This window comes from Sus scrofa, chromosome 16, assembly GCF_054392235.1.
Source record: "Sus scrofa isolate SSC_HxYL_T2T_F1_AM1 chromosome 16, Sscrofa_HxYL_maternal_Yorkshire_Landrace_v2.0, whole genome shotgun sequence".
In the NCBI taxonomy this organism is placed as follows: Eukaryota; Metazoa; Chordata; class Mammalia; order Artiodactyla; family Suidae; genus Sus; species Sus scrofa.
In genome coordinates this window covers 78,416,261-78,441,568 of record NC_139398.1, presented here as the reverse complement: position 1 = coordinate 78,441,568, position 25,308 = coordinate 78,416,261, and the positions used below count along the sequence as shown (strand labels likewise).

The window sequence follows — 25,308 nt, the reverse complement described above, 5'->3', positions numbered from 1 at the left end:
ACTTGGATCTCACATTGCTGTGGCGCAGGCCAGCAGCTATAGCTCTGATTAGACCCCCAGCCGAGGAATTTCCATGTGCCATGGGTGAGGCCCTAAAAAAAAAGGAAAAAAAAATTGATACTCTGGTCACCTCTAAAGATACTCAAACATGAACAGAAAATAATAGAAAACCTAGGCATTTTAGAGGTGAGTCAAAATGATGTGATTCCATGTCCTTTCCTGCATTATTGATGGCAACCAATATATAATATATATTATCAATGATATTGGTGATGATCAGTAACCTAGGATGCTCACCCCATACCCGGAGTGGAGCACTGAATTCTTCAAGCTGGGAATAAAAGGAGAGATACAAACACACAGAAGGCAAAAGGCAACTAGGATAGGAAAGGGACCAGAATCATGTCTCCAAAACAAGGCAATTTGGAGAAAGATGAGATTCTCCTTTGGTATCTGGAGCACTGCTACCAGGTAGAAGAGAGTTTAAATATGTTCTGTGTGAGCACAGGAGTTCAGGCAGGACCAAGAGGCAGGTGCTATCTGGAGACAGATTTTAAGTATTACTACATCTCAGAACCGCCCTGAGATTGAATGGACTTCTTTGAGTGTGGTAGTGAGTTCACCATCACAGACGGCATTCAAGTATAATGTGGACAATCACTCCCTGATTACAGAGATTAAAGCATGAGGCAGAGAAGGTGTAGTCTCTAAAATACCATTCAGTTGTGAAACTAAGAGAAGAGAGGATCAGTGACACAAATACAATAGTTAAGACTTTTTTTTTCAAAAAAAAAAAGCATTCTAAGACTTGTTTTGACAACATATAGTCATACCCTCATCCTCAAACCTAAGAAAAAGGGGCATGCTAGAGTGTGAAAAGACCGTCTTCATCTTCTCTTCCGTTGAAGACATTTTTACCTTCTCCTTCATTGTCTAGCCTGTAAACAAAGAAGAGAGACTGATGATGAGAGGCCTCAAGACCAAAAACAAATGGATGCTACTGAATGGATGCTAAACACAGAAGACAGGAGTTCCCATCGTGGCTCAGTGGTAACGAACCCAATTCATATCCATGAGGACTTGGGTTCAATCCCTGACCTTCTCAGTGGGTTAAGGTTCCAGCATTGCCGTGAGCTGGGGTGTAGGTCACAAATTTGGATCAGATCCCGCCTTGCTATGGCTGTGGTGTAGGCAGCAGCTACAACTCCAATTCGACCCCTACCTGGGAACTTCCACATGCTGGGAGTGCAGCCCTAAAAAGACAGAAAACAAAACAAAATAAAACAAAGCACTTAAACAAAAAACAAAAGGACGCAACCAGAGGCTGTTATAAAAGGAATCAGAATCTATCCAGTCCAAGCCTCTAATTTCACAGATGGGAAAACTGAGCCCTCAGGGGATAAAGGGCTTTTGCCAATCTATTATTAGCAAATCTATCATTTGCCAAACTATTTATTTATTTATTTATTTATTCATTCTTTTTAGGGCCGCACCCATGGCATATGGAGAGTCCCAGGCTAGGGGTCCAGTTGGAGCTGTAGCTGCCGGTCTAAGCCACAGCCACAGCAACTTGGGATCCTAGCCGCGTCTGCGACCTACACCACAGCTCACAGCAACGCCAGATCCTTAACCCACTGAGTGAGGCCAGGGATCGAACCTGCAACCTCATGGTTCCTAGTCAGATTTTCTAACCACTGAGCCACGACAGGGACTCCACCAATCTCTTTAAAAGAGAGAATTTAAAGTTTCTGTATTAGCAAAATATAAAATCATGATTTAAGTGTGTTTATTTCCTCGGAGGATCTCCAAGTACGACTTTGAAAAGCTACCTTGCTAACTTTCAGGTTCCCTGATTGTTAATATTTATATGTTAATAGATATTGTGATATTAAGGCAATTATTTAAATGAAAGCAAGGTCTTCATTGCAGTTTATACCACATCTTTTCATTTCTTTTCCAAAAAGCTATATAACAGGACAGATAATCAAAATCTCTTTCTAGAGACTCTCCAAGTTATTTTGAAAACACAGCAAAACAAAAAACTGCTCCCATGGTCTAATTTGGCAGAGAAATTAAATCCCAGGAGTGATATTATATTTTTTTTTCATTTTCCACACTGCCAACTCTCCTCCCAATAGACTCCAGTTTAACAATGTCCTTTTAAAGTGGGTTACCCAGAGTTGAACAAACAATGTGTACAACGGCATATCACCTTCTTTCTTCTGCATGCCATACTTCTGTTAATGCAACCTGCCACTGTATTTGCATTTTGGACAAATAAAACAGTGATAACTAAGACAGAAGTTAATACGAGCTGAATCCCCACATCTTTTTCACCTCTAATGCCACATCTCTCCAACCCTGCATTCAATCAGAACACAAGCACAAGTCATTAAACCACTGAGTAGTGTCTAATCATTTGTAACAGCTTGTTACAATCATTACAACAATCAGTCACGAAGATGAATTACCTTGTGTGTTTCTGGAAACAACTGGTCTTCAGGACTTTCCCTGAAAAGACAAAGCCCTGTTAGAGACAGAGTAGCTGTGAGGATATGAAATGCTGGGGGGAAGCCCAGAGGTAACAAAGGAAGAGCAGAGGCCGTCCACTCGTGGGAATATAGGAAGTGCATTTGGCAAACAAAGCCATTCCTTTCCCCAGATTAGATGATTACCTCTTTAGGCCCCAAACTACTGCCTGTCAATTACAAAGTTGTCCCAACATTGTAGGCAGTGGTTTATGTGAGCTGCTTTATTCTTACACTTTTTGTTTTTTTGTTTTTTTCGGTCTGCATTCATGGATGGAAGAAGCTCCTGGGCCAGGTATCAAACCCTAGCCACAGCAGGATACTAGTTGAGTTCTTTACCACTGAGCTGCAACGAGAACTCCAAGCTGCTTTATTCTTGAGTGACTTGAATCCCAATACTCACTTGGGTTTTAATACATTTCCTTAGAAGATGTACCCAGAATTTCCAAAACCATAACATGCCCTTGTATGAAGGCTAATGGCAGGCTTCCATGAAGTTCCAAATTTCCTTCTGTAGAGTTCACGAGGCACAGGTGTGGAGAAACCCAAGTTTCACTACTGTCGCTCAAACAGGCTGAGATGGTTACCACTGGATTGAACTCCTCACTGACTAGCAGTTTCTGTTACTGACTACAGAATATTTTTTCCCCTTTTGACAGAACCGGGTGTCATGTGCCTATATTTTGTGCATGACTTCTCTTTACAGTGTTTCTGTGGCATGCAGAAGTTTCTGGGTCAGGGACTGAACCCACACCACAGCCGTGGCTGGAGCCATAGCAGAGACAATGCCAGATCCTTAACTTTCTAGGCCATAGGGAATTCCAAAACTTCTTTTTTTTTTGAAGGTGGGAGAGATACAAGAAGGTCATGGGCCAGCTTGAGAATCGAATGACAATTATGGACTCTGCCCACTGAAAGATATGGATATGAACCATGCAAGTACTTTTCACATGGTTTCAAAGGATTTACTGTCCCCCTGGGGTTTACCTGTGGACCCTAGTTTAAGAGGTTTTTTGGTTTGTTTTTTTGTTTTTGTCTTTTTGCCTTTTTCTAGGGCTGCTTCCTCAGCATATGGAGGTTCCCAGGCTAGGGGTCCAATCAGAGCTGTAGCCACCGGCCTATGCCACAGCCACAGCAACGTGGGATCCAAGCTGCGTCTGCAACCTACACCACAGCTCATAGCAACGCCAGATCCTTAACCCACCGAGAGAGGCCAGGAATCGAACCCGCAACCTCATGGTTCCTAGTCGGATTCATTAACCGCTGAGCCACGACGGGAACTCCAAGAAGTTTTGCTCTCAGGTAATGAATAAGAAGACCAGGATGACTCATGGCTCTTTTTCTGGGCCAATCCAAGCCAGAAAGAGGCTGGGCCAGGGTTTCCTCTACCCCAAGACGGTGGTAAGAATAGCTCTTCCCACTGAAGGCTGTCAGGAGTATGAAGTGAGTTACATAAGTCAAGAATATAGCAGCAGCACCAGCACAGTGTCCAATAAATAAAGGTGCTCTTATTTTATGTTAATTTTCTTCCCCACAATATAAACTCTATCGGGGGCATGATGTACAAAGATTTCAGCATCTTAGGGAGACTGAGTTTACCTGTTACTTCCTTGACGGGCATGAGGGCAAGGACAGAAATGAAACCCTAAGGAACGGGGCAAGGGGCAGGAAGCAGAATCCATGCATGCCCAGAGCCTGCTGGAGTTTCCCAAGCTTCACCCCACCTGGTCCTGCCCCCCTTACCTCGAAGGAAAAACGCCAGAAGCAACACCAGCAGAACGAATCCCAGGGAGGGAGCAATGATCATGAGCAGGTCGTACTTCTTGACCATTTTTATCTGGTGAGACACAGGGAAAGCCGGTGGGTCACTCATTTCTGAACATTACCTCTGCCTGAGTTTCCTGCCGTGATCACACCTTCTAGCAGCCAGCAGCCTCACTGCATCCCACCGCCTTTGGCCTGATGTGTCTCAAGATCAAAACAAAGTCAACCTTACAAATTGGACATTTAAAAAAAAAAAATTAGGGAAAATCTGAAATATTTTAACCAGAGCCCCAAAGTTTTCCTAAGTCTTAAAGATAGGGCAGAGGGGCCATAGGATCTGAAGATTAGAAAAAATAACTGCCCTGTGAGCTGTGCCCTGCACCATCCAATCGCTTTGCTAAACATTGCCAACGTCCTTTCAGCTCCACCTACCGCTGGGCATGAGTTTTTCTCCTGACTGCCTCGGAGTTTTATTTATTCATTTATTGACTGATTTTTAGGGACACACCTATGGCATATGGAAGTTCCCAGGCTATGGGTCGAATAGGCGCTGTTGGCTGACCTACAGCACAGCCACAGCAATGCAAGATCTGAGCCACATCTGTGACCTACATCACAGCTCACAGCAGCTCCAGATCCTTAACACACTAAGTGAGGCCAGGGATCGAATCCACGTCCTCATCAATACTAGTTGGATTTGTTTCCACAGTGCCACAATGGAAACTCCTGATTTCAAGTTCTAGAGGTGATAAGATGAAAGAAAAAGTAGAACTCAGTTTCAAATTTCCTGCAGCAGTGGTTCTCCAAGTGTAGTCCGGAGACGCCCATGAGAGCAAAATGATTTTCAGAACACATTATTTGTCACTTTTTTTTTCTTTTTTTAGGGCTGCACCTGCAGCATATGGAAGTTTCCAGAGCTATAGTTGCTGGTCTATGCCACAGCCACAGCAACACCAGATCTGAGCCACAACTGCAATCTACACTGCAGCTCACCGCAATACCAGATCCTTACCCACTGAATGAGACCAGGGATCCAACCCACATCCTCATGGAGACACTATGTCAGATTCTTAACCCACTGCACCACCACGGGAACTCCCAATTATTTGTCGCTTTTGCTGTCATTCTTTCATGAGAATGACATATACTGGAGTTTCCCAGGGGTTACTGTCATGTGACATGTGATGTGAAATGTCAATGCCCTGATGATATAAGATGCAAGAAGAAATGAGAATCTCTGTCTACTATTGAGACAGACATTAATGAGACTTGCAAAAATGTAAAACAATGCTACTTTTCTCACTAATATTTTTTCATTAAAGAAAATGTTATTTTTCGTAAAACACTATTTATGTTACTATGTAATGGGCTTGTTATACTTGGGTTTTTTCATTTTTGTTTTTTTATAAATTTCATCGGCATATAAGTAACTTACAGTGTTGTATTAGTTTCAGGTATACATACAGCAAAGTGAATCAGCCATATATATATATATATATCCCCATTCTTTTTCAAATTCTTTCTCCATATAGCTTATCACAGAGCACTGAATAGATTTCCCTGCATTATATAGTAGGTTCTTGTTACCTATCGATTTTGTATATAGCGGTGTCTATTATACTTGTTTTTAAATGAATTCGTTTTAAAAATAGTTTTAATTTTTATGACTATAAAGGGATTCTAATATCACCTTTTTTTTTTTTTTTTTTTTTTTAATGGCTGCATTCCAGACACATGGCAGTTCCCTGGGCCAGGGATTGAATCTGAGCTGTAGCTGTGACCTACACAGGATATTTTAACCACTGTGCCAGGCTGAGAATGGGACCCTCACCTCTGCAGCCACCTAAGTTGTTGCAGTTGGATTCTTAACCCACTGCATCACAGCAGGAATTCCAATACCAAATCCTTTGAGGAGCACTGCTCTGTAGGCAGCATCTAGTTTCCAGGTGGCTACACCACCTCCCTTTGGCCAAGCCAGGCTCCATCCCCCCCATCTTCCTGTCCCTCCTTCAACACAGCAGCAAAGGCAACACAATAACCTCTTGCTGATGAGAGAGAAGGGGAAAAGAAAGAAAGGATAGGACCTTCACATTTCTTTTTACAGGTGTCTACCCTACCTGAAGGCTTTACATAAAGCATCTTGAATCACTTTTGTAATAATAAAAATGAATGAAGGGCACACTCAGAAAATAAGAAGAACGCTGGTGACAGCTGTTGATTCTGTAGGATGCTGCTAATCTGGGGCCACCAGAGGGACCACATAGTGATTTCAGTATTTCCATATGTTTTTCTTTTTTTCTTTTCTAAGCATCTGTACATATAGAAGTTACAATATCAACATTATCTCTGCCAAAAGCACAAGTCTACAAATTCCTTCACTGTGTCATCCCAGTTGTGGTGCGTTTTACCCTTAGAAACATGTGCCCCCGCCCCGGCCCATTTCTGCAAAACTCTTCTGTGCGTTTTAAAAATCTCAGTCATATACTCCCAAATACTTCACAAAGAAATTTACCTGTTCTGATTCAACTTCATTTTGCAGAAGAATTGTTGTCTCAGACGCTGGGAAAGAGAAAGAAAAGAAAATGTTTATATTTCCTGTGGAGGATAAAATGCCACCTCCTCAAAGAGACATTTCAGTTGATGTGTTTAATCTTTTAATCCCAATTTTCCCTTTTATTTTCTTTTTTGGCCATGCCTACAGCATGTGAAAGTTCACGGGCCAGGGATCGAACCGGCACCACGGCTCCTGCAGTGACAACATCAAATCCTTAACCTGCTGCACCACAGAACTCCCTGACTATCCTTTTTTTGTATAATTTATGCACATTTGTTTTAATACGGTTTTATCTCAAGCTCATCTACTATCCAATATCATCACACGGAACATCTCCTTTTATAGATGGGGAGAATGAGGCATTAAGCCAGTAGGCAATTGCATCTAAATATTCCTAAAGCCTCAGCAATGTATTCAGGACTTTTATCCAGCAAGAACACTTGTCAGTCTATCTACCAACAAATATTTATCAAGCATTTATTATAGGCCCTGCACTATGCTAACTGGGTCAATGGAATGTACAACTTAGTACAGAAAACCACATTTAAACAAGTAATGGGAGTAGGTGAAAAAACAGTTGTGCAAAAATCTAAGAAGAAATAGCATGTGTTTTCCTAGGGGTGTATCATAAGGATGGATGACCTCTTTTAGGGGGTCAAGGGAAGCATCCCTGAGAATGCGAAATTTAAGCTGAGACATGGAGTCATTTATTTGTAACTGATAGTTGACTTCAACAAGGGAAACACACTAAGATCTACCCAGGGCTACGTTCTGTTCTGGGCCCTAAGAATGCAGAAGCATGGCCCCATCCTTATGAAATCTACGGTAAGTTAGACAACGGAGACCAGAGGGTTGTTTCAGCCTAACAGCCCAAGGGGAAGGAGGCAGCGTGGACAGGCTGCTGGGGAGGGTGGGCTGAGGGAGAGGCACTTAGCTCCGTGGAAGTACAGTGAGTTCTAGTAGAATTAAGCTCCATGGGAATTCTCCTTGTGGCTCAGTGGGTTAAGAACCCAACTAGCACCCATGTGGAGGTGGGTTCTATCCCTGGCCTCACTCAGTAGGATATGATATGATCCGGTTAGGAGGATAAGAGAACAGCCAAGATGAGATTATCATCTGATTCCAGGTCTGAGATTCAGGGCTAGAATAAGGGGAGGGAAAGCAACAGATTCCAGAAATGCTTTGGGAGGGAGCTGAGGAGGATACGGACATCAAATGTGGAATAAGAAAGAGGTAAGAAGCCTTTGCTAACTTGAAGCTTCCTCCTTGAGACCCTCAGCCATGGCTTGAACTGTCCCCCAAGACTGGGAAGAGCAAAAGCAGCAAGGAGGGGGAGAAAGGCGAGGAGCTCACATTTAGAGGCCTGTGGTATAAGATACCAGAGAGACACTGCAAACATGATTTGCATAACAAGCAGTTGATGGCTTTGAATCTGAATGGACTCAGGAAGAGGTTGGAGCTGGAGATACAGATTTGGGAGTTATCAGTACCCAGGAAGCAGATAACATTCTTCGTGTATCTAAGAAATCCAAGGTTTGTACTTCCAGAGAGAGAGAAGAGCAAGAATCCTGAGAAACCCTGGCAGTTTTAAGATAGGCAGAGAAGGAGGAGGAGAAAGAAGAAAAATAGAGGGGCAGGGAGCAGGAGTTCCCGTTGTGGCTCAGTGGTTAACGAATCTGACTAGGAATCATGAGGCTGTGGGTTTGATTCCTGGCCTTGCTCTGTGGGTTAAGGATCTGGCGTTGCCGTGAGCTGTGGTGTAGGTGGCAGACATGGCTTGGATCCTGCAATGCTGTGCCTGTGGCATAGGCTGGCAGCTGTGGCTCTGATTAGACCCTAGCCTGGGAACCTACATATGCCATGGGTGCAGCCCCAGAAAAGACAAAAAGACCAAAAAAAAAAAAAAGCAGAAAGTGAGAGCAGTGTCCCCATGCCAGGACAGGGGAAAATGTCCAAGAGGGATGCAAAAATCCTGTGTGGAACACAATTACCAAGATATGGAAACAACCTAAATATCCGCTGACAGAGGAAAGGATAAAGATGTAACACATATAGGAGTTCCCGTCATGGCTCAGTGGTTAACGAATCTGACTAGGAACCATGAGGTTGCGGGTTCAATCCCTGGCCTTGCTCAGTAGGTTAAGGATCTGGTGTTGCCGTGAGCTGTGGTGTGGGTCACAGATGTGGCTCGGATCCTGAGTTGCTGTGGCTCGGATCTGAGTTGCCGGCAGATACAGCTCCAGTTTGACCCCTAGCCTGGGAACCTCCATATGCTGAAGGAGCAGCTCAAGAAAAGGCAAAAAGACAAAAAAAAAAAAAAAAAAAAAGATGTAGTACATATATACAATGGAATACTACTCAGCCATTAAAAAGAATGAAATAATATCATTTGCAGCAACATGGATGGAACTAGAGATTATCACACTAAGTGAAATAAGTCAGAGAAAGACAAATATCATATGGTATCACTCATATGTGGAATCTAAAATACAACACAAATGAACCTATCTACAAAATGGAAACAGACTCACAGACATAGAGAATAGACTTGTGGTTGCCAAGGGGGAGGGTATTGGAGGGGGGTGGACTTGGAGGTGGGGGTTAGCAGATATAAGCTCTTATACATGGAGGGGATAAACGAGGCCCTGCTCTACAGGACGGAGAACTATATCCAATGTCCTATGAAAAAGAATATTTTACAAAGAATGTGTACGTATATGTGTATATATATAATTATATATAAAAACACAGATTAATGCAACATTGTAAATCAACTATACTTCAATTAAAAAAATCATAAAAAAAAAATCACTATGTCAACACTGCCACCAAAAAAAAAAATCATGTATGCCATAGAACTTTTCTATAGAAGCAGAACCCAAAGCCACACATAGACAAAGCCCGAATGTAGCAATATCTAGGCTAATAATTACTAAAATTGATCACGACCCTCAAGTTTCCTCACACAAAAGGCAAAAGTAGAAATGTGAACGTTTCCGCAGAAAAGAAAATCATAGACTTGGAGAATAGACTAGTGGCCACGGGGAGGGCAGGGGGAGTGGGAGGGATGGGGAGCTTGGGGTTAACAGATGCAAACTATTGCTCTTGGAATAGATTTACCATGAGATCCTGCTGTGTAGCATTGAGAACTATGTCTAGATGCTCACATTGCGACACAACAATGGGAGGAAATAGTATGTATACACATATGTGTAACTTGGTCCCCATGCTGTACAGCAGAAAAACATAAAAAATAAAAACATAAAAAGAAGAATCTTAAAAAAAAAAAAAAGAAATATGATGGGTTTTCTAAGGCACATAATTTGGTACAAGAACACTTATTTGTTTAACAATGAAAGTGACTTGTTGAATGCCTAGGAGCACAAAACTCTGGAGGGGGAAATTCGGCTTGTTTTCATATCCTATCACTCAGTTAATGTTGTTTTTTCTCCCAGCTATTATCCCTCAGAGCTAGAAATTGCAGGTAAGTACTCAAAATTCTTACCCTGTTCTGTCAAAATCTTGTTGTATTACAATCATTTGTGATGGATAAGCCTGAAATTGAAACCATCAAAGAGAAAAGCCAGCTTGGGTCAGTTTTGTCTGAGCTAATATGTATTTTAAATTGGAACTGTCTAAGGGGAAAGGCATTTTGCAAACACAAACACTTCGGAGTGATATCAAGCACACTTTTTCTTCTCCTTCTCTTCCTCCCCCTCCTTCTTCTTCTCCCCATTCTTAAAACCCAAAACCCAAAGGGGAACCCCTAGAGGGCTGCAGTGTTGTATACCAAACAGCAGCAATAAATACACATTGATGATAACTTGTTTTCCTCATAAAAATAACGATGCTAATGGCTGGGGGGTGTGGGTGAGACATGGGAAAGATGATTGTTTTTTCATTGTCCTCTGTGTCCTCCCGTCTCTTACATTTCCAAGTCCCTAAACTCTGCCACAAGCACATTCACGCAAAGGCAGAAGCCTCCCAGAACTTTCAAGAAAAGCAATTCTGTGAAAGGGGAGCTGTAGGGGGTTGAATATCGTCCTCCACCAAACCATGTCCAACTTGAACCTCAGATTGCAACCTTATCTAGAAAGAGGGTCTTGGAGCAATGGGACTGGCAGCATCTCTGCAGTACCAGGATGCAGGTTCAATCCCCATTTCGGCACAGGGGGTTAAGGATTCAGGATGGCCGCAGCTGCAGCATAGGTCAAAATTGCAGCTCAGGTCTGATCCCTGGCATGACACGGGAACTCCATATGCTGCAGGGTGGCCAAATCAGAAAGAAGAAAAAGAAATAGCATCTTTGCAGATGTAATTAGTTAAGGATCTTGAGATGAAATCAATCTGGATTTAGGATGGTATCTTTCCAGGAACAGAAGAGGACACGCAGATACACACACACAGGGAAGGTCATGTGAAGACAAGAGGCTGAGGCTGGAGTGAGGCTGCCATCAATCAAGCAACCTCTGCAGCTTGATTGCTCCAGAAGCTGAAAGAGGTGAGGAAATACTCTCCTCTAGGGCCTCAAGAGAGAATCTGGCTCTGCTGACACCTGGACCTCAAACTTCCTGCCTCTAGCACCATAAGAGAGTAAACTGGTGGTTTTTTTTGTTTTGTTTTTGTTTTGTTTTTCTCTTTTTAAGGCCGCACCTGTGGCATATGGAAGTTCCCAGGCTAGGGGTCAAATTCGAGCCATCTGCTGGCCTACGCCACAGGTCACAGCGACACTGGATCCTTAACCCACAGAGTGAGGCCAGGGATCAAACCTGCTCCTCATGGATACTAGTTGGCTTCTTAATTTGCTGAGCCACAATGGGAATTCCTAAATTCCTGTTCTTTTTTTTTTTCTTTTTTTTTTAGGGCTGCACCCATGGTATATGGACATGCCCAGGCTAGGGGTCCAACTGGAGCTGTTGCTGCCAGCCTATACCACAGCCATATCAACGCCAGATCCGAGCCACATCTGCAACCTACACCACAGCTCACAGCAATGCCAGATCCTTAACCCACCGAGAGAGGCCAGGAATCGAACCTACAACCTCATGGTTCCTAGTTGGATTCATTTCCGCTGCACCATAATGGGAACTTCCCTAAATTCCTGTTCTTTAAAGCCACCTGGCTTGTGCTACTTGTCAGAGCAACCCTGAGAAATTGATATAGGAAATTGATTTATGAAGGAAGATGAGAGTGGCCTTCAACGGGGGAAAACCAGCCTGAGAGTCAGGCAATGGGTGCTGAGCACATTTAAGAAGACTCAATAGAAGTTGCCATCATGGCTCATCAGAAACAAATCTGACTAGCATCCATGAGGACGCAGGTTCAATCCCTGGCCTAGCTCGGTGGGTTAAGGATCCGGCGTTGCCATGAGCTGTGGTGTAGGTCACAGATGCAGCTCAGATCTGGCATTGCTTGTGCCTGTGGTGGAGGCCAGAGGCTACAGGTGTGTTTTGACCCCTAGCCTGGAAACCTCCATATGCCGCAGGTGCGGTTCTAAAAATCCAAAAAAAAAAAAAAAAAAAAAAAGACTAAATGGAATCGAAAGACCTGGCATTAAACTCCAAAGAGCACTAATGTAATGTAAAATTCCGTTGAACGTTGAATCCTCAGGAACAACCCTGAGTGGCAGACATCAACCCACACAGTCAGTGAAAGAACGGAGGGGCGAGCAATGCAATCAGGTCAGACAGGTCATAGGTGGTGGAGCTGGGATTTGAACCTTGTCTGGTTGACATCACCTCTGCTCTTAACAACCTTATTACACCAGAGTATAAGCCTAACGGTACCCCGTAAATAGCCTGTCCCCCCTGAGGGAAAAAGGAGTGCTCAGCTCATGACTAGCATTGAATCTAGAAAAGAGGCTGGCCCAGAGCAGGGGTCTCTGGAGAGGGTTTGGTGCTCACCTGGAGGAAACAAAGCCACCTTCTGCGTGTGGGAGAATGAGAGCTTCTGCTAACATTTTTTAATGCTAATTTAATTTTATCCCTATTTCTTTTTTTTAAATTAAAGTGTAGTTGATTTACAATGGTGTGCCAATTTTTTTCCCTTTTTTTTTATGGCCACACCTGTGGCATACGGAAGTTCCTGAGCTAGGGGTTGAATCGGAGCTGCAGCTGCCTAGGTGCCTTCGCCACAGCCACAGCAACGCAGGATCCAAGGAGCTTGCAGCAATGCCGGATCCTTCACCCACTGAGCAAGGCCAGGGATTGAACGTGCATCCTCACAGACACTACATTGGGTTCTTAACCCACTGAGCTACAGTGGGAACTCCCCCATCTCTTTTTTTTAATTAATTAATTTTTCTTTATTCTAGTTGATTTACAATGTTGGGCCAATTTCTGCTGGAGAGCAAAGTGACCCAGTCATAATACATATTCTTTTTCTCGTATTATCTTTCATCATGTTCTATCCAAGAGATTTTTTTTTTTTTTTTTCTTTTTAGGGCTACATCTGTGGCACATGGAAATTCCTAGGTTAGAGGTTGAATCAGGGCTGCGGCTGCCAGCCTATACCACAGCCGCAGCAAGGCCAGATCCTTATTCCACTGAGCTGAGCGAGGCCAGGGATCAAACCCACATTCTCATGGATATTAGTTGGATTCTTTTAGGACCTAGCTGTGGCATATGCAAGTTTCCAGGCTAAGAGTCGAATCAGAGCTACAGTTACTGGCCAACACCACAGCCACAGCAATGTGGGATCTGAGCCACGTCTGCGACCTACACCACAACTCACAGCAAGGTGGGATCCTTAACCCACTGAGCAAGGCCGGGGATTGAACCCGCATCCTCTTGGATACTAGTTTGATTTGCTTCTGCTGCACCATAATGGGAACTCCACTAGTCCAGTTTTTAACCTGCTAGACCCCAACAGGAACTTCCCAAAGAGATTGATTAAATTGAGTCGGTCCGTAAAACCTTTATCTGGGAGGGGATATATTTCAATACGTACATGTTCATACGAAAGTGCATTCGAACAAATTTTCAATAAGCGTTTTGCTACTACTAACACCTTATGAATCTGATCAAGAGAGGAAGATGAGTCACTCGGAGAGGATGGTAGCCAGAATAATGATGCTCAAAAGTGCCCATGTCCTACTCTTCAGAATCTGGGATCCGAACGTGGCAAAAGAGACTTTGAGGAAGTGGAGGGTCTTGAGATGGGAGATTATCCAGGCTTTCCAGGCCACCCAATTCAATCAGAGGGTCCTCACAAGAGGGAGGCCAAAATGCCAAAGTTGGGATATGAGACGACAGAAAAAGTCAGACAGAGAGGTTGGAAGATGCTACCTGTTGACTCAAAAATGGAAGAACAGGCTGAAAGCCAAAGAAAGTAAGGAGCTTTTAGAAGCTGGAAAAGGCAAGGAAGTAGATTTTCCCCTCCGAGAATTCAGGAGGAATGCAGCCACACCAGCACCTTGATTTTAGGACTTTTGACCTCCAGAACTATAAGCTAAATCTCTGCTGGATTAAGCCACCCCGATTCTGGTACTTTGTTGCAGCAGCCAAAGAAAACTAACACAGAGACATTGGTCCCTAAACTCGTCCAAGATAACAGTGGCTCTGGGGATGGAGACAAAGGATGAAAGGAAGTCTGATTTTTTATTTAAATTTTTTTTGTATGCCTTGTACTTTTGCCATGGATATGTATTATCTATTTGAAAATAAATTAAACCGTCTTAGTAACAAAAGAATCTTAAAATTAATCATGTTTTTCCTGGGTCTATGTACTCACTAAAGCTTTAGATTAATTTGAGATTTTCCTAGAAGAATGTATTTATGTGAAAAATACTTAACTATAGACACCCTGGCAGCTAGCGTTCTCACTGTAAGTTAGGAAACTGGCTTGCTGGTGTGACAGGCTCTCAAGTTCTTGGTACACAGAAGTACTCTGACCAAATGGAGTTCCTGTAAAACTTAACCCCAGACCTCAGAGCACAGTGAGGCTGCCACTGGGCCTCTCTCAGCATCTACCACCACTAAGTATTTCCCCCAGACTTCCTGGCTCTGTGAAGTTTCCTCTCTCTGAACCAGAGTTTACCCATCTGAAAATGCTGATATTTCACCACTTGATCTTCTAGGCCTTTTTAACCTTTATGTCTCTGAATAACTTTGTATATCAAAGAATTTGAAGGATCTGAGAAAATTATCACTACATAGTTATGTTTTTAAGGATATAAAGCTATCCTTAGTATATGGAATGACTATGCAAATACTTTGAAATATATATACAAACACATGTCTACCTCTGGCTCCCCAAAGAAAACAAAAAGAAGTGTTAAAATGCTAAATACATCTGACATTGAGTGGAAACGTAGGCAATTCGATTTTTTTCTTATTAGTATTGTTGCATAATTTCTACATGTTCTCAAAAGTGAAAATTTTAATTGTAAACTATTCTGTGTATCGCACATTAAGTACTAGAAACTGCAAGATGCCTTCGTCAAGGGCAAACTTGTAGGGTATGTGTCATTTCTCTGAAGCAAAGCCACAGTGATGTCCCAAGCAAAACTTTGAAGATAGCTGTTAGAAACTCCCCCACAGCCAGAGAAGGTTTTCATGGTGCTATTAGAATCGGGAACCTCCTTAGATCTGAGAGTCAAGACATGAAGGCAAAACAGGATATATTAGCTCCTTTTACCGGTCAAAAATGGTATGTTTTTTCTAAATAATGCATGCATATAAAAAACTGGTGAGGGAGTTCCCATTGTGTCTTGGAGGGTTAAGAACCCAACATAGTCTCCATGAGGATGCAGGTTCAATCCCTGGCCTTGCTCAGGGGGTTAAGGATCCAGCACTGCTGTGAGCTGTGGTGTAGGCCGGCAGCTACAGCTCCGATTCCACCCCTAGCCCAGGAACTTCCATATGCCGCGGGTGTGGCCCTAAAAAGACAAAAAAAAAAAAAAAAAAAATTAAAGATGAACACTGTATCAATAAAAACACACCGTCATTACCTTCTAAGGACTTCTCACCTCAAGGGTAGGGGGCAATATTCAGTGATTGTTCTGCAAAGTAAACCTGCTGAAATAAACCGACACTTGACCTTCCTAAGGAAGTGTCCTGTATCTGAATGGTTTGGATCAAGGGCTGCAAATGACAGCCTAGGGCTAAATCCAGCCTGCAGCCTGTTTTTTTGCATAGCCCATGAGCAAAGAATTGTTTTTGCATTTTTAAACAGTTGGGGGGAAGAAAACTAAAAGAAGAAGGCGTAACACAGGAAAACCGCTGGCAGTTCACATCTCATTGTCCCTGGGTGCAGTTTCATTGGCACGCAGAGGCACCCCTTGCGTGGGTGTGGTCTCCCGCTGCCATTGCATGCCCAGGGCAGAGAGGAGCAGCTGCGACAGGGACAGCAGGGCTCGTAAGGCCTCAACAGTGTCCTATCTGGCTCTTGGCAGAAGTTTGCCGATGACTGCAAGTTAGTCTATGGGGCAGAAACAGCGCCCATGGAGTCAAGGGAATTAAATGTGTTATATCTGAGACCAACTGTAATCTTAAACCTTCAGACCTTCAGACCCCAGGGTGACAAGAGGCTTCCCTGCAAGGTGGTTTTGTGCCTGAGGTGGTGGACTAGACCCCAATTCTCACTGAAATAAAAAACATGTGCTTGGGGCAGTTCTGGAATGGCGCTGAATTTTCAGACTTTGGGAAAATCTTTTAAGACTGCATTTTGAATGTCACCCGTTTCCAGACCATTAGCAGAAATTTGATTCAAAATTACTAGGAACCTCCTGTCAGAATTAATTTATGGTGCACTAGTGAAGACCTGACATAGGGATGAGCCCTTCATGTAAATTATTTCATTTAATGCTTACAAAACCCATTTTTACAGATGTATAAACTGAGGCTAAAAGAGTTTAAATAAATCACTCCCTCGAGGTAACACAGACAATAAAAGGAAATTGGAACCCAACTCTGAATGACTTCATATACATCTGTATTGTCCTCTTAGGACATGTGGAAGTTCCCTGCTAGTGGCTGAATCAGAGCTGGAACTGCCAGCCTACACCACAGCTATAGCAGCACCAGATTCAAGCCACATCTGTGACCTACACCACAGCTCATGGCAACTGCCAGATCCGTAACCCACTGAGCAAGGCCAGCGATCAAAGCCATGTCCTCATGGATACTAGTCAGGTTTGTTACCACTGAGCCTACATGGGAACTCCCTGCATGACTTTACTTATTTTTTTTTGTCTTTTTGCCTTGTCTAGGGCTGCTCCCGAGGCATAGGTTCCCAGGCTAGGGGTCGAATTGGAGTTGTAGCCGCTGGCCTACGCCAGAGCCACAGCAACGTGGGATCTGAGCCTCATCTGTAACCTACACCACAGCTCATGGCAATGCCAGATCCTTAACCCACTGAGCAAGGCCAGGGATCAAACCCACAACCTCATTGTTCCTAGTCGGATTTGTCAACCACTGTGCCACGACCACTGTGCCAACTCCCTGAATGACTTTAAAAAAATCATGATGTAACCACTCAGAGAAAAGAAAAATAACATATGAAATCACATTTGAAAACAAAACTATCTGACCACTAGGCTTCACACCAGAAATCAACTAGAAATTGAATCACCACCTTCTCAGTGTGTACATTTTAAAACTCATATTACATATGTGGACTCATCACTGAATTCATAGCCACTGGGACTCATCTGTCTCTACTTTTAAAACAAATTTAGTTCTGAAATAAGTCAATTCAATGATACAATCTTCACACAACCCTGGAATTTTAAAAGCGACCACCCTTCAGAGAAGTTTCTTTGCTTTCATCAGAAACAGCTGGCTTATGCTGCCCTCTTGTGGATCAGTTAGGGTATGGTCTTAAAAATCCAAAAGACGGCAAAAGAAGCCCCAAATCAGTCTTAATATTTTAGATTTGAGAGGAATTCAGAATTATCTTCTCTGATTCCTTTTTCTTTCCTAATCAAGGAAAAACATCTAAAAATCTACAGAGACAGTTTTACTCAAGGTTTCACAGTAATGAGTAACAAAAGAAGTGACAGGAATCCCTATTTTCTGACCTTATCTGGTAGGTCTAAGGCAGATCTAGAATCCCAAAACAACTTTTGAAAATAGAAAACACATTTAATGAATTCACATACTTCCTTTAAATTTGGGGAACCTCCTCATGTTTGGGGGGGGGGTTGCTTTGTTTTGTTTTTGGCCGCACCCATAGCTTCATGCCCAGGCCAGGGATTAAACCCACGCTACAACAGCTCCCCAAGCCACTGCAGTGACAAAGTCGGATCTTTTTTTTTTTTTAGGGTCACACCCCAGGCATATGGAAGTTCCCAGGCTAGGGGTCTAAGGGGTCTAATTGGAGCTACAGCTGCTGCCTACAACACAGCAACACCAGATCTGAGCCGCATCTTTAACCAACACCACAACTCACAGCAACACCGGATCCTTAACCCACTGAGCAAGGCCAGGGGTGGAACCTGCAACCTCATGGTTCCTAGTCGGAGTCATTTCTGCTGTGCCACGATGGGAACTCCAAGGCTGGATCCTTAAACTGCTGCACCATGAGGGAACGCCAGCATGTTTTTCATATGTGAAATGATCAAAAAGAGCACTGTGCCTTAACCTACAGAGCATTACATACGTGAATCAAGTGTTCCTTAGCTCCAAGGGAAAAACCACTTAATTTTGAAAGAAAACAGCAGACATTGCTGGCGCCCAGTGCGGCTCATAGAGAGTAAGGAATGATAGAATGACTTCCCATCCATGCAGATGAGGTAACAGAAGGAAAGCAGAGGCTCTAGAACACCGCCGTGGAAGAGTCACTCAGTTCCAAACTGTGCCTCCACCTTCCACTGCCTCCAAGGATACCCCAGAAGTGGAAAATCTCCTCATCCCGGAGAGAGCCCAGAGTCACTGCCCCCAGGCCCCTGCTCTCACAGGCCGACACGAGAGGGTCTCAGGGAAGCAGAGACAAGCCCTCATCCTCATCCTGCCCCATGGGACTCCTTTCTAAGGGCAGTTCTAGCCTGCTCTGCCCTCACCAGATGGTCAATAAGGCTTGATGGGCAGGTGGCAAGGTACATGTTTCACAAAGAACCCTCTGGATTCTTTTTTTTTGGGGGGGGGTGTCTTTTTAGGGCTGCACCTAGCCTATGGCGGTTCCTAGGCTAGAGGTTGAATCAGAGCTGCAGCTGCTGGTCAACACCACAGCCACAGCAACTTGGGATCTGAGCCGCGTCTGCGACCTATACCACAGCTCACCGGATCCTTAACCCACATTGCAAGGCCAGGGATTGAACGTGCGTCCTTGTGGATGCTAGTCAGGTTTGTTACCGCTGAGCACAATGGGAACTCCAACCCTCTGGATTCTTAACACCAGGAGTAATAAATGGATACTGTGCACCAAGCACTCACTAACCACCCATCACAGTGCAAAGTATTGTCACACGGGATCTCAGAGAGTGTTCTGCCCTGGGCCCCATATTGTCCTCCTGGTCTCACAGTGGGAATCCTGTGGCCTAGAGATGACAGGCAGCTGGTTCAAGTGACATAGCTAGGAAGGGAGACAGCAAACCTCAAAGGCAGCGTTACCCGCCCACAGACCCCAAGCTCGTATCCTCTGGGCTCTGGGGCCTTTGGGAAATGCAGCAAGGGTTCACACACTTGCCATGAAAAGACCAGTGCTGGAGGGTGGATGCCCATGCTACTTCATGGCACAGGGAGAAGAGGATCAGCTGGAATGGAACCCCAGCCCTCCACCACCGGGGTGGGTGCAGTTTCTGGAAAGAAATCCCAATGGTTATTCCTGTTGATGGTGAGCACAATGGAAGCAGCTGAAAATGCTCAGAGCATTTTCTCATTTATTACCACATTTGAACTTCCAAATCAATCTGGGGTTAGCAAACCTGAGCGGAATTCTTAAAAGAAGAGGAAACTGAAGCCCAGAGAGGTCCCCTATCTCGCCCAGGGCTTCATAGCTAGGGATGATTGCTGGTAAATGGCAGAGCCATGATAATCGGATTCCAAATTCCACTTCTGTTCCCCGCTGCTGTGCTGCGGGCATCACTGAGGTCAGGAATCCACAAATGCGGGTAGGTTCTTGCCAAAGGGCATTGATAACTTTATTCACTGACTTGTCCACAGCGGGGAGAAAAGACGCCTCATTTCACTGCAGAGCTCGCCGAGGTCTATCCAGTGAGCCTACCCTCGTGTGAAACCAACGATCTCTGCAGCACCTGACCTGGTATCACAGGAACATTTTGGCCTACAGAGCGGGCACCCAGGTCCCCTGGTTAACCATCAATGAGGGCCCATCTTGGGGCCATTTCAATGGCTGGTCCCCAACTTTGCTTTCACCCTCTGTACCTCTTACCACGGAGATGTCTCTCCTAAGCCCTGGCAACCGGCTTTCATTTTATCTGGTTGACCTTTCTGAAGGTGAGCTCTTTGATGCCAGAATTTCAGGGATTCAATTCCAACTTTATTAATGAAAAAAAAATCATCTGAATGGTTGATAGACTATAACACTATTGTGAGAAGAGTCATGAGAATCCACTTTTTGTCTTTTTCCTTTATCCCCAGATTGCCAGAGTCCAGCCTGTGAACAGTGCTGGGCATGAGAGATAAAACAAATCAGCTAATGCCTCAATGAAAGATGTTGACTTTGAAACCAACTGCATCCAATTTCTTTCCTCCTAACAATGGCATTTGTGAGTGAAAATGAGCTTTGCTTTGTTCCTCTGCCTTTGTCTTACCTTCTGCTGAATGTGCTCTGAGCATGGCAATGCCTCCTACAGGTTCTTTAAGCCCTCAATCAACTGAGGACCCAGAAAGTGCCTTCAATAGAAGAGTGCAGCCGAGGGGGAAGAGCTCTGACCGGGGGGCCAGAAAAGAGTCTTACATAGGCCCTCTTCTCTGAACTCCTTTCATGCCTCAGTTTGCTTCTGTGCAGAATGAAGAGGCTACTACACCAGCAAGCCCTAATGCCTTCTGGGGGCTTCAGTTTCCTGCACCCATCCCCAGAGGTCCTCATGCTGTGAGCCTTGGAGAGAGTTGGGCCATCGAGTTGTTGACTCAGCGCCCTGGCGGTCCAGTCAATGGCCGGGTCTGGAAGAAATAGACCAGATGATCCCAACAGTCGAGGTCCTGGACCTACCTCCCTGGGAGGCCGATGTGGGATCTGATTGTTCTTCCATCTTCACTGATGCCACCCTCACTCCCCTCTATCTCCCCTTCTAGACCAAAGCTTACTTTGCCCATCTTTGACCACCTCCCCTTCTCCTCTACCAGGATGAACTTTCTGCCTCCACCCTGCCTCTCCTCCAGATAGTCACCCTCCAACTCCTTGAAAGAACACCTAACATTTATTCTCCAACAATCACTCAGCTTTGGCCTTCGGGGTGTCCTCGCACAGAGATCACACTGTGCACTTCAATCAAGTCCTTTAAAAAAATCTAGGCCACTCCTAGCTCCCTGTCTTCGTGAGATTAAACTAGGCTATTAAACAACCTCCAAAGATTTTATGCTCTTATCAAGTTCTTGTCTTCTTTTTTTTTTTTTTTTTTTTTTTTTTGGCTGTGCCCACAATAGACTCAGGTACTGGGGCCAGGGATCAAACTTGAGCCATAGCAAGAACTGGAGCCACAGCAGTGACAACACTGGACCCTTTGGCCTGCTGTGCCACCAGGGAAGTCCTCCCTCTGTTTTTGATCTGCTGTCCTCCCTTATTTGTTCACCCTTCTCTACTTGATGAAAGCTTCTTCTTTTTTTTTTTTTTTTTTTTTTGTCTTTTTAGGGCTGCATCTGAGGCATGTAGAGGTTCCCAGGCTAGGGGTCAAATCAGAGCTGCAGTTGCCAGCCTACACCACAGCCACAGCAATGCAGGGTCTGAGCTGTGTCTGTGACCTACACCACAGCTCACAGCAATGCTGGGTCCTTAACCCCCTGAGTGAGGCCAGGGATCGAACCCACGTCCTCATGGATACTAATCAGGTTCATTACCACTGAGCCACGATGGGAATGCCACATTCTCCTTCTTAAAGAGCCCATTCCAAGATGATCAAGCACAATCACCCCGGCCCACCCATCCATGGGAGAATCCAGCTCTCCCTTCTTTGGGCCACAAAGGCACCTTTCATACTTCTGTCCCCAAACAAAGCCCACTGAACAACTGTGTGCTCTGCACCAGCCTGTCTATCCCACCACTTTAAGAGCAGAGGTCAAACCTGTCTATCCCACCACTTTAAGAGCAGAGGTCAAGACCTTCTCATTTTTGTATGTTGAGCCATGCATGAAGAAGCAACTAGGTAAGCCATGTTTAGCAAATGACAGATATGAAAGGCCCTTACCAAATACCATGGTACCTATTTCCGTGTATCCAAACCAAATGCCCAGATAAAGAGCTAAAATCCCATCTCTAGCCACTTTTCCCTCTGAGACGCCTTTGATTCCGTGGAAAGGCCAGCTTGCTCTGGACCATGAAGCTGGGGCTGGTTTTGTACAACAGAATAATATAGAAAGAGAACAAATGCTCCTAAAGGCACCCGATCCTCACTTCCCCACCATCCTAACCCTGGGGCCAAGAAAAAGCTACTAGAAGAATCTCAAGGAGGGGAGATGTTACCAGAGGAATCTTCCCCCTCCCCCATTTTTCCTGGGTTGACAGCCAAGTCCTCATGCCTCTCTGGGTGGATTAAATTTGAAAATTATGGAGTCCCCATCGTGGCGCAACAGAAACAAATCCAACTAGGAACCATGAGGTTGTGGGTTTGATCCCTGGCCTCGCTCAGTGGGTAGGGGATCTGGCGTTGTGGTGAGCTGTGGTGTAGGTCGCAGACATGGCTCAGATCTGGCATTGCTGTGGCCGTGGCGTAGGCCAGCATCTGTAGCTCTGATTAGACCCCTAGCCTGGAAACCTCCACATGCCATGGGTGTGGCCCTAAAAAAGCCAAAAAAATTTTTTGAAAATTATTCTACAGCTTGGATGTCATGCTGCCAATAAGTATAATGATCCACCCAGGGGCTGAGAAAAAGTGAATCCCAACACTTCAGGAGCAAATGTGAAAATCTGCCCCCAGGGAAACTCTGCAGGGAGAGAGTGGCTGCCAGTCCTGGGACAAAGACCAAGAGTTTATGGGGTCAGCAGAACTGACCTTGGGTCTCAGCCCTCTCTCAAATCGCTGCCCATTTCTGGGGCTCAATTTCCCATCTTCTTCCGTTTCCCAGTTTTCTGCAGATACCACCACCCTAGAAGTTCATGGGCCCAAGCTGAAAACCCCTGAGACCTGGGTGTGAGTCTCAACTCTGCCTCAGCCTTGCTGTGTGACCTTGGGAAAGTCACTCCACATCTCTGAGCTCCATTCCTAGGCAGCCATGGAGTGGAGGTGAGGATCTGCCACCCTGGCTAGGGCCTCTTCAGATGATGTCTACATAAAGTAGAGAGAGCCCTGGAGCAGCAGGAGTTGTCTTATAAAATAAATAATGCAGGAGTTTCCTGGTGGCCTGGCAGTGGAATGATTCAGCATTGTCACTGCTGTGGCTTTGTTTCAATACCTGGCCCCGGAAGAGGAAATTCCACATACTGTGGACTCAGCCAATAAAAAAAATTTTAAAAATAAAATAAAATAAAAATAAAACAAATCAGGAAGCCCTTTCATGGCAAAGTGGACCACAGCTCTTTTTCAGGCATAGTTGGGTCTCCAAGCCTAAATGGCAGAGAGGAGCCTCACGAGGTTGAATGACGTGAGAAGGACAGAACAACTCAGAGGCATCAGAAGATAAACGATGCCTACCCACAGGAATTAAAGCAATAACTGCTAGTTCTGTACCCCCCTGTGAAAAGGAGTCAGTGAGAAGCTTTCATGATCACAGGTTCATTCTAACACTGAATAGAGAATGACTCCCATGAGATGTTTTTAAAAGCTTTTGTCACTTCCCCAAGTTTGGAATTTTGTCACTCATCGGCTGCTTCATGGGTGTGATAAGCAGTTAAAAAAAAAAAAATCATAAAACAAAAAGTGAGTCTGTACTTAGAAGGGACAGCAAGTCAGCAGGGAGGTGGTACTAGTGGCCTCTGGTTCCCCTGCCAGCCTGGCTTGAGGACGAAGGTGTGAGTAGGAAGAGCAGAAAAGATGGAGAAAGGAGAGGACGAGACCCCATCATGAGGGCTCATGAACCAGCCAGATGCACCAGGCATTTTCCCATGCACGTCCTCCCTTACTAGCCCTGGAAAAAGTGTATGCCTATTATCTTCCTTGGAGGAAAGTGAGATTTAGGAAAGGAAAGAACAAGAATCAGAGATTGTAAAAGAAAAAGAAAAAAAAATCATAAAATGATGGGATTGGAATACAACCCTGAGCCTTCACACTCCCCAGTAGAAGTCTTTTCACCCCGGCTCAATGCTATCAGAAGACGGAGAAGAAAGGACTAGAAAAAAAGAATGTGGGATATTGGTGAGGCATAATCAGCAGAGGACTTAATCCCAAGCCATCTCATTTTATTTAGGAAATTATGTGGTGGTGGGGTTTTCTTCACCCTGGCTTCAAAGTCCCCACCCACTGGAGATGCTGGGTCTTTAGAGAGCAATTTGGGACCATTTCGCACATTCCTGTGGACAAGCACAAAATTAAATGAATCCTTGGGCTAGTTGGAGTGATTTGATTTCCAAGCTTCCCAGAGGGGTAAGAGTTGCAATTCCCCCAACTGACTGCCTTACCTGAAGGGGGAGAAACCTAGGAGAATTTTTATTGTTGTTATTATTGTTTGTTTGTGTTTGAATCACGGTTCCTGACCATTTGGGGCTTTGGAGAATTTTTGGAGAATCTAGACTTTTCCCCCAGAAAAAATGGGCGTGCACATAGACACAGTCACAATTATACACATATATAATTTCAGGGTCTTCATGCCATCTCCCCAGTTCATTCCAAAGACAATCCCATCTAGGAATCCATGGACACAGTTTATCGTAACATCCCTGAAACCTGGGTGTGAGCCCCAGATCTCTCTCTCTGCTGTGTGATCTTGGGCAAATCACTCCACATCTCTGAACTCCATTCCAGGCAGCCGTAGAAAGGAGGTAAAGGATTGCCATTCTAGGTTATGCTAATTTTAGGGAAGACTCATTCCAACAAGCTCAATTTGGAAGATTGAAAGCAACACTCAACCATGAAGGTCTTGCCATCCAAAAATTACACAAAGAAGTGAGGAGGAAATTGGGGGTATTTAGCCCCCACAGAGGCGTGCAGGCTCTCTGAAATGGGTTGGAAGCATTTTTATGTGAATGAAGAAGTAGTCTCATTCTTTAAGTGGTTCCAGAGGGTTGATGGGGAAGGGGGGTGGCATAGCACGGTGATAAAGTGGCATCAGAGTTGAGTAGACATGGGTGCAATTCAGGTCTGTCAGCTACCGGACAAGTTATTTGACCTTCATGGACCCTAAAATGGAGGTGATAATGCCACCTCTCTCATAGGACTTTGTCGAAAATCAAATGAGGTAATACATGTAA

General features: G+C 44.5%; 1 protein-coding gene across 4 annotated transcripts in view; it reads right to left on the bottom strand.

Moving 5' to 3' along the window:
* Window positions 1-760: 760 nt before the first annotated feature.
* The window catches only part of TIMD4 (T cell immunoglobulin and mucin domain containing 4), a 39,348-nt gene continuing 14,800 nt past the window's right edge, over window positions 761-25,308 (bottom strand). For 3 of the 4 annotated variants that reach the window (XM_021076831.2, XM_021076832.2, XM_021076834.2), the window contains 4 exons: window positions 6,805-6,851; window positions 4,272-4,365; window positions 2,472-2,511; window positions 761-938 (listed from right to left, as the gene is read on the bottom strand). In XM_021076831.2, coding sequence (XP_020932490.1) covers window positions 866-938; window positions 2,472-2,511; window positions 4,272-4,365; window positions 6,805-6,851 — 254 coding nt within the window. In that variant the 3' untranslated portion in view covers window positions 761-865. Of the gene's footprint in view, window positions 939-2,471; window positions 2,512-4,271; window positions 4,366-6,804; window positions 6,852-24,279; window positions 24,412-25,308 lie in introns of those variants that run through there. The other variant, XM_005672593.4, reaches the window with a different exon arrangement.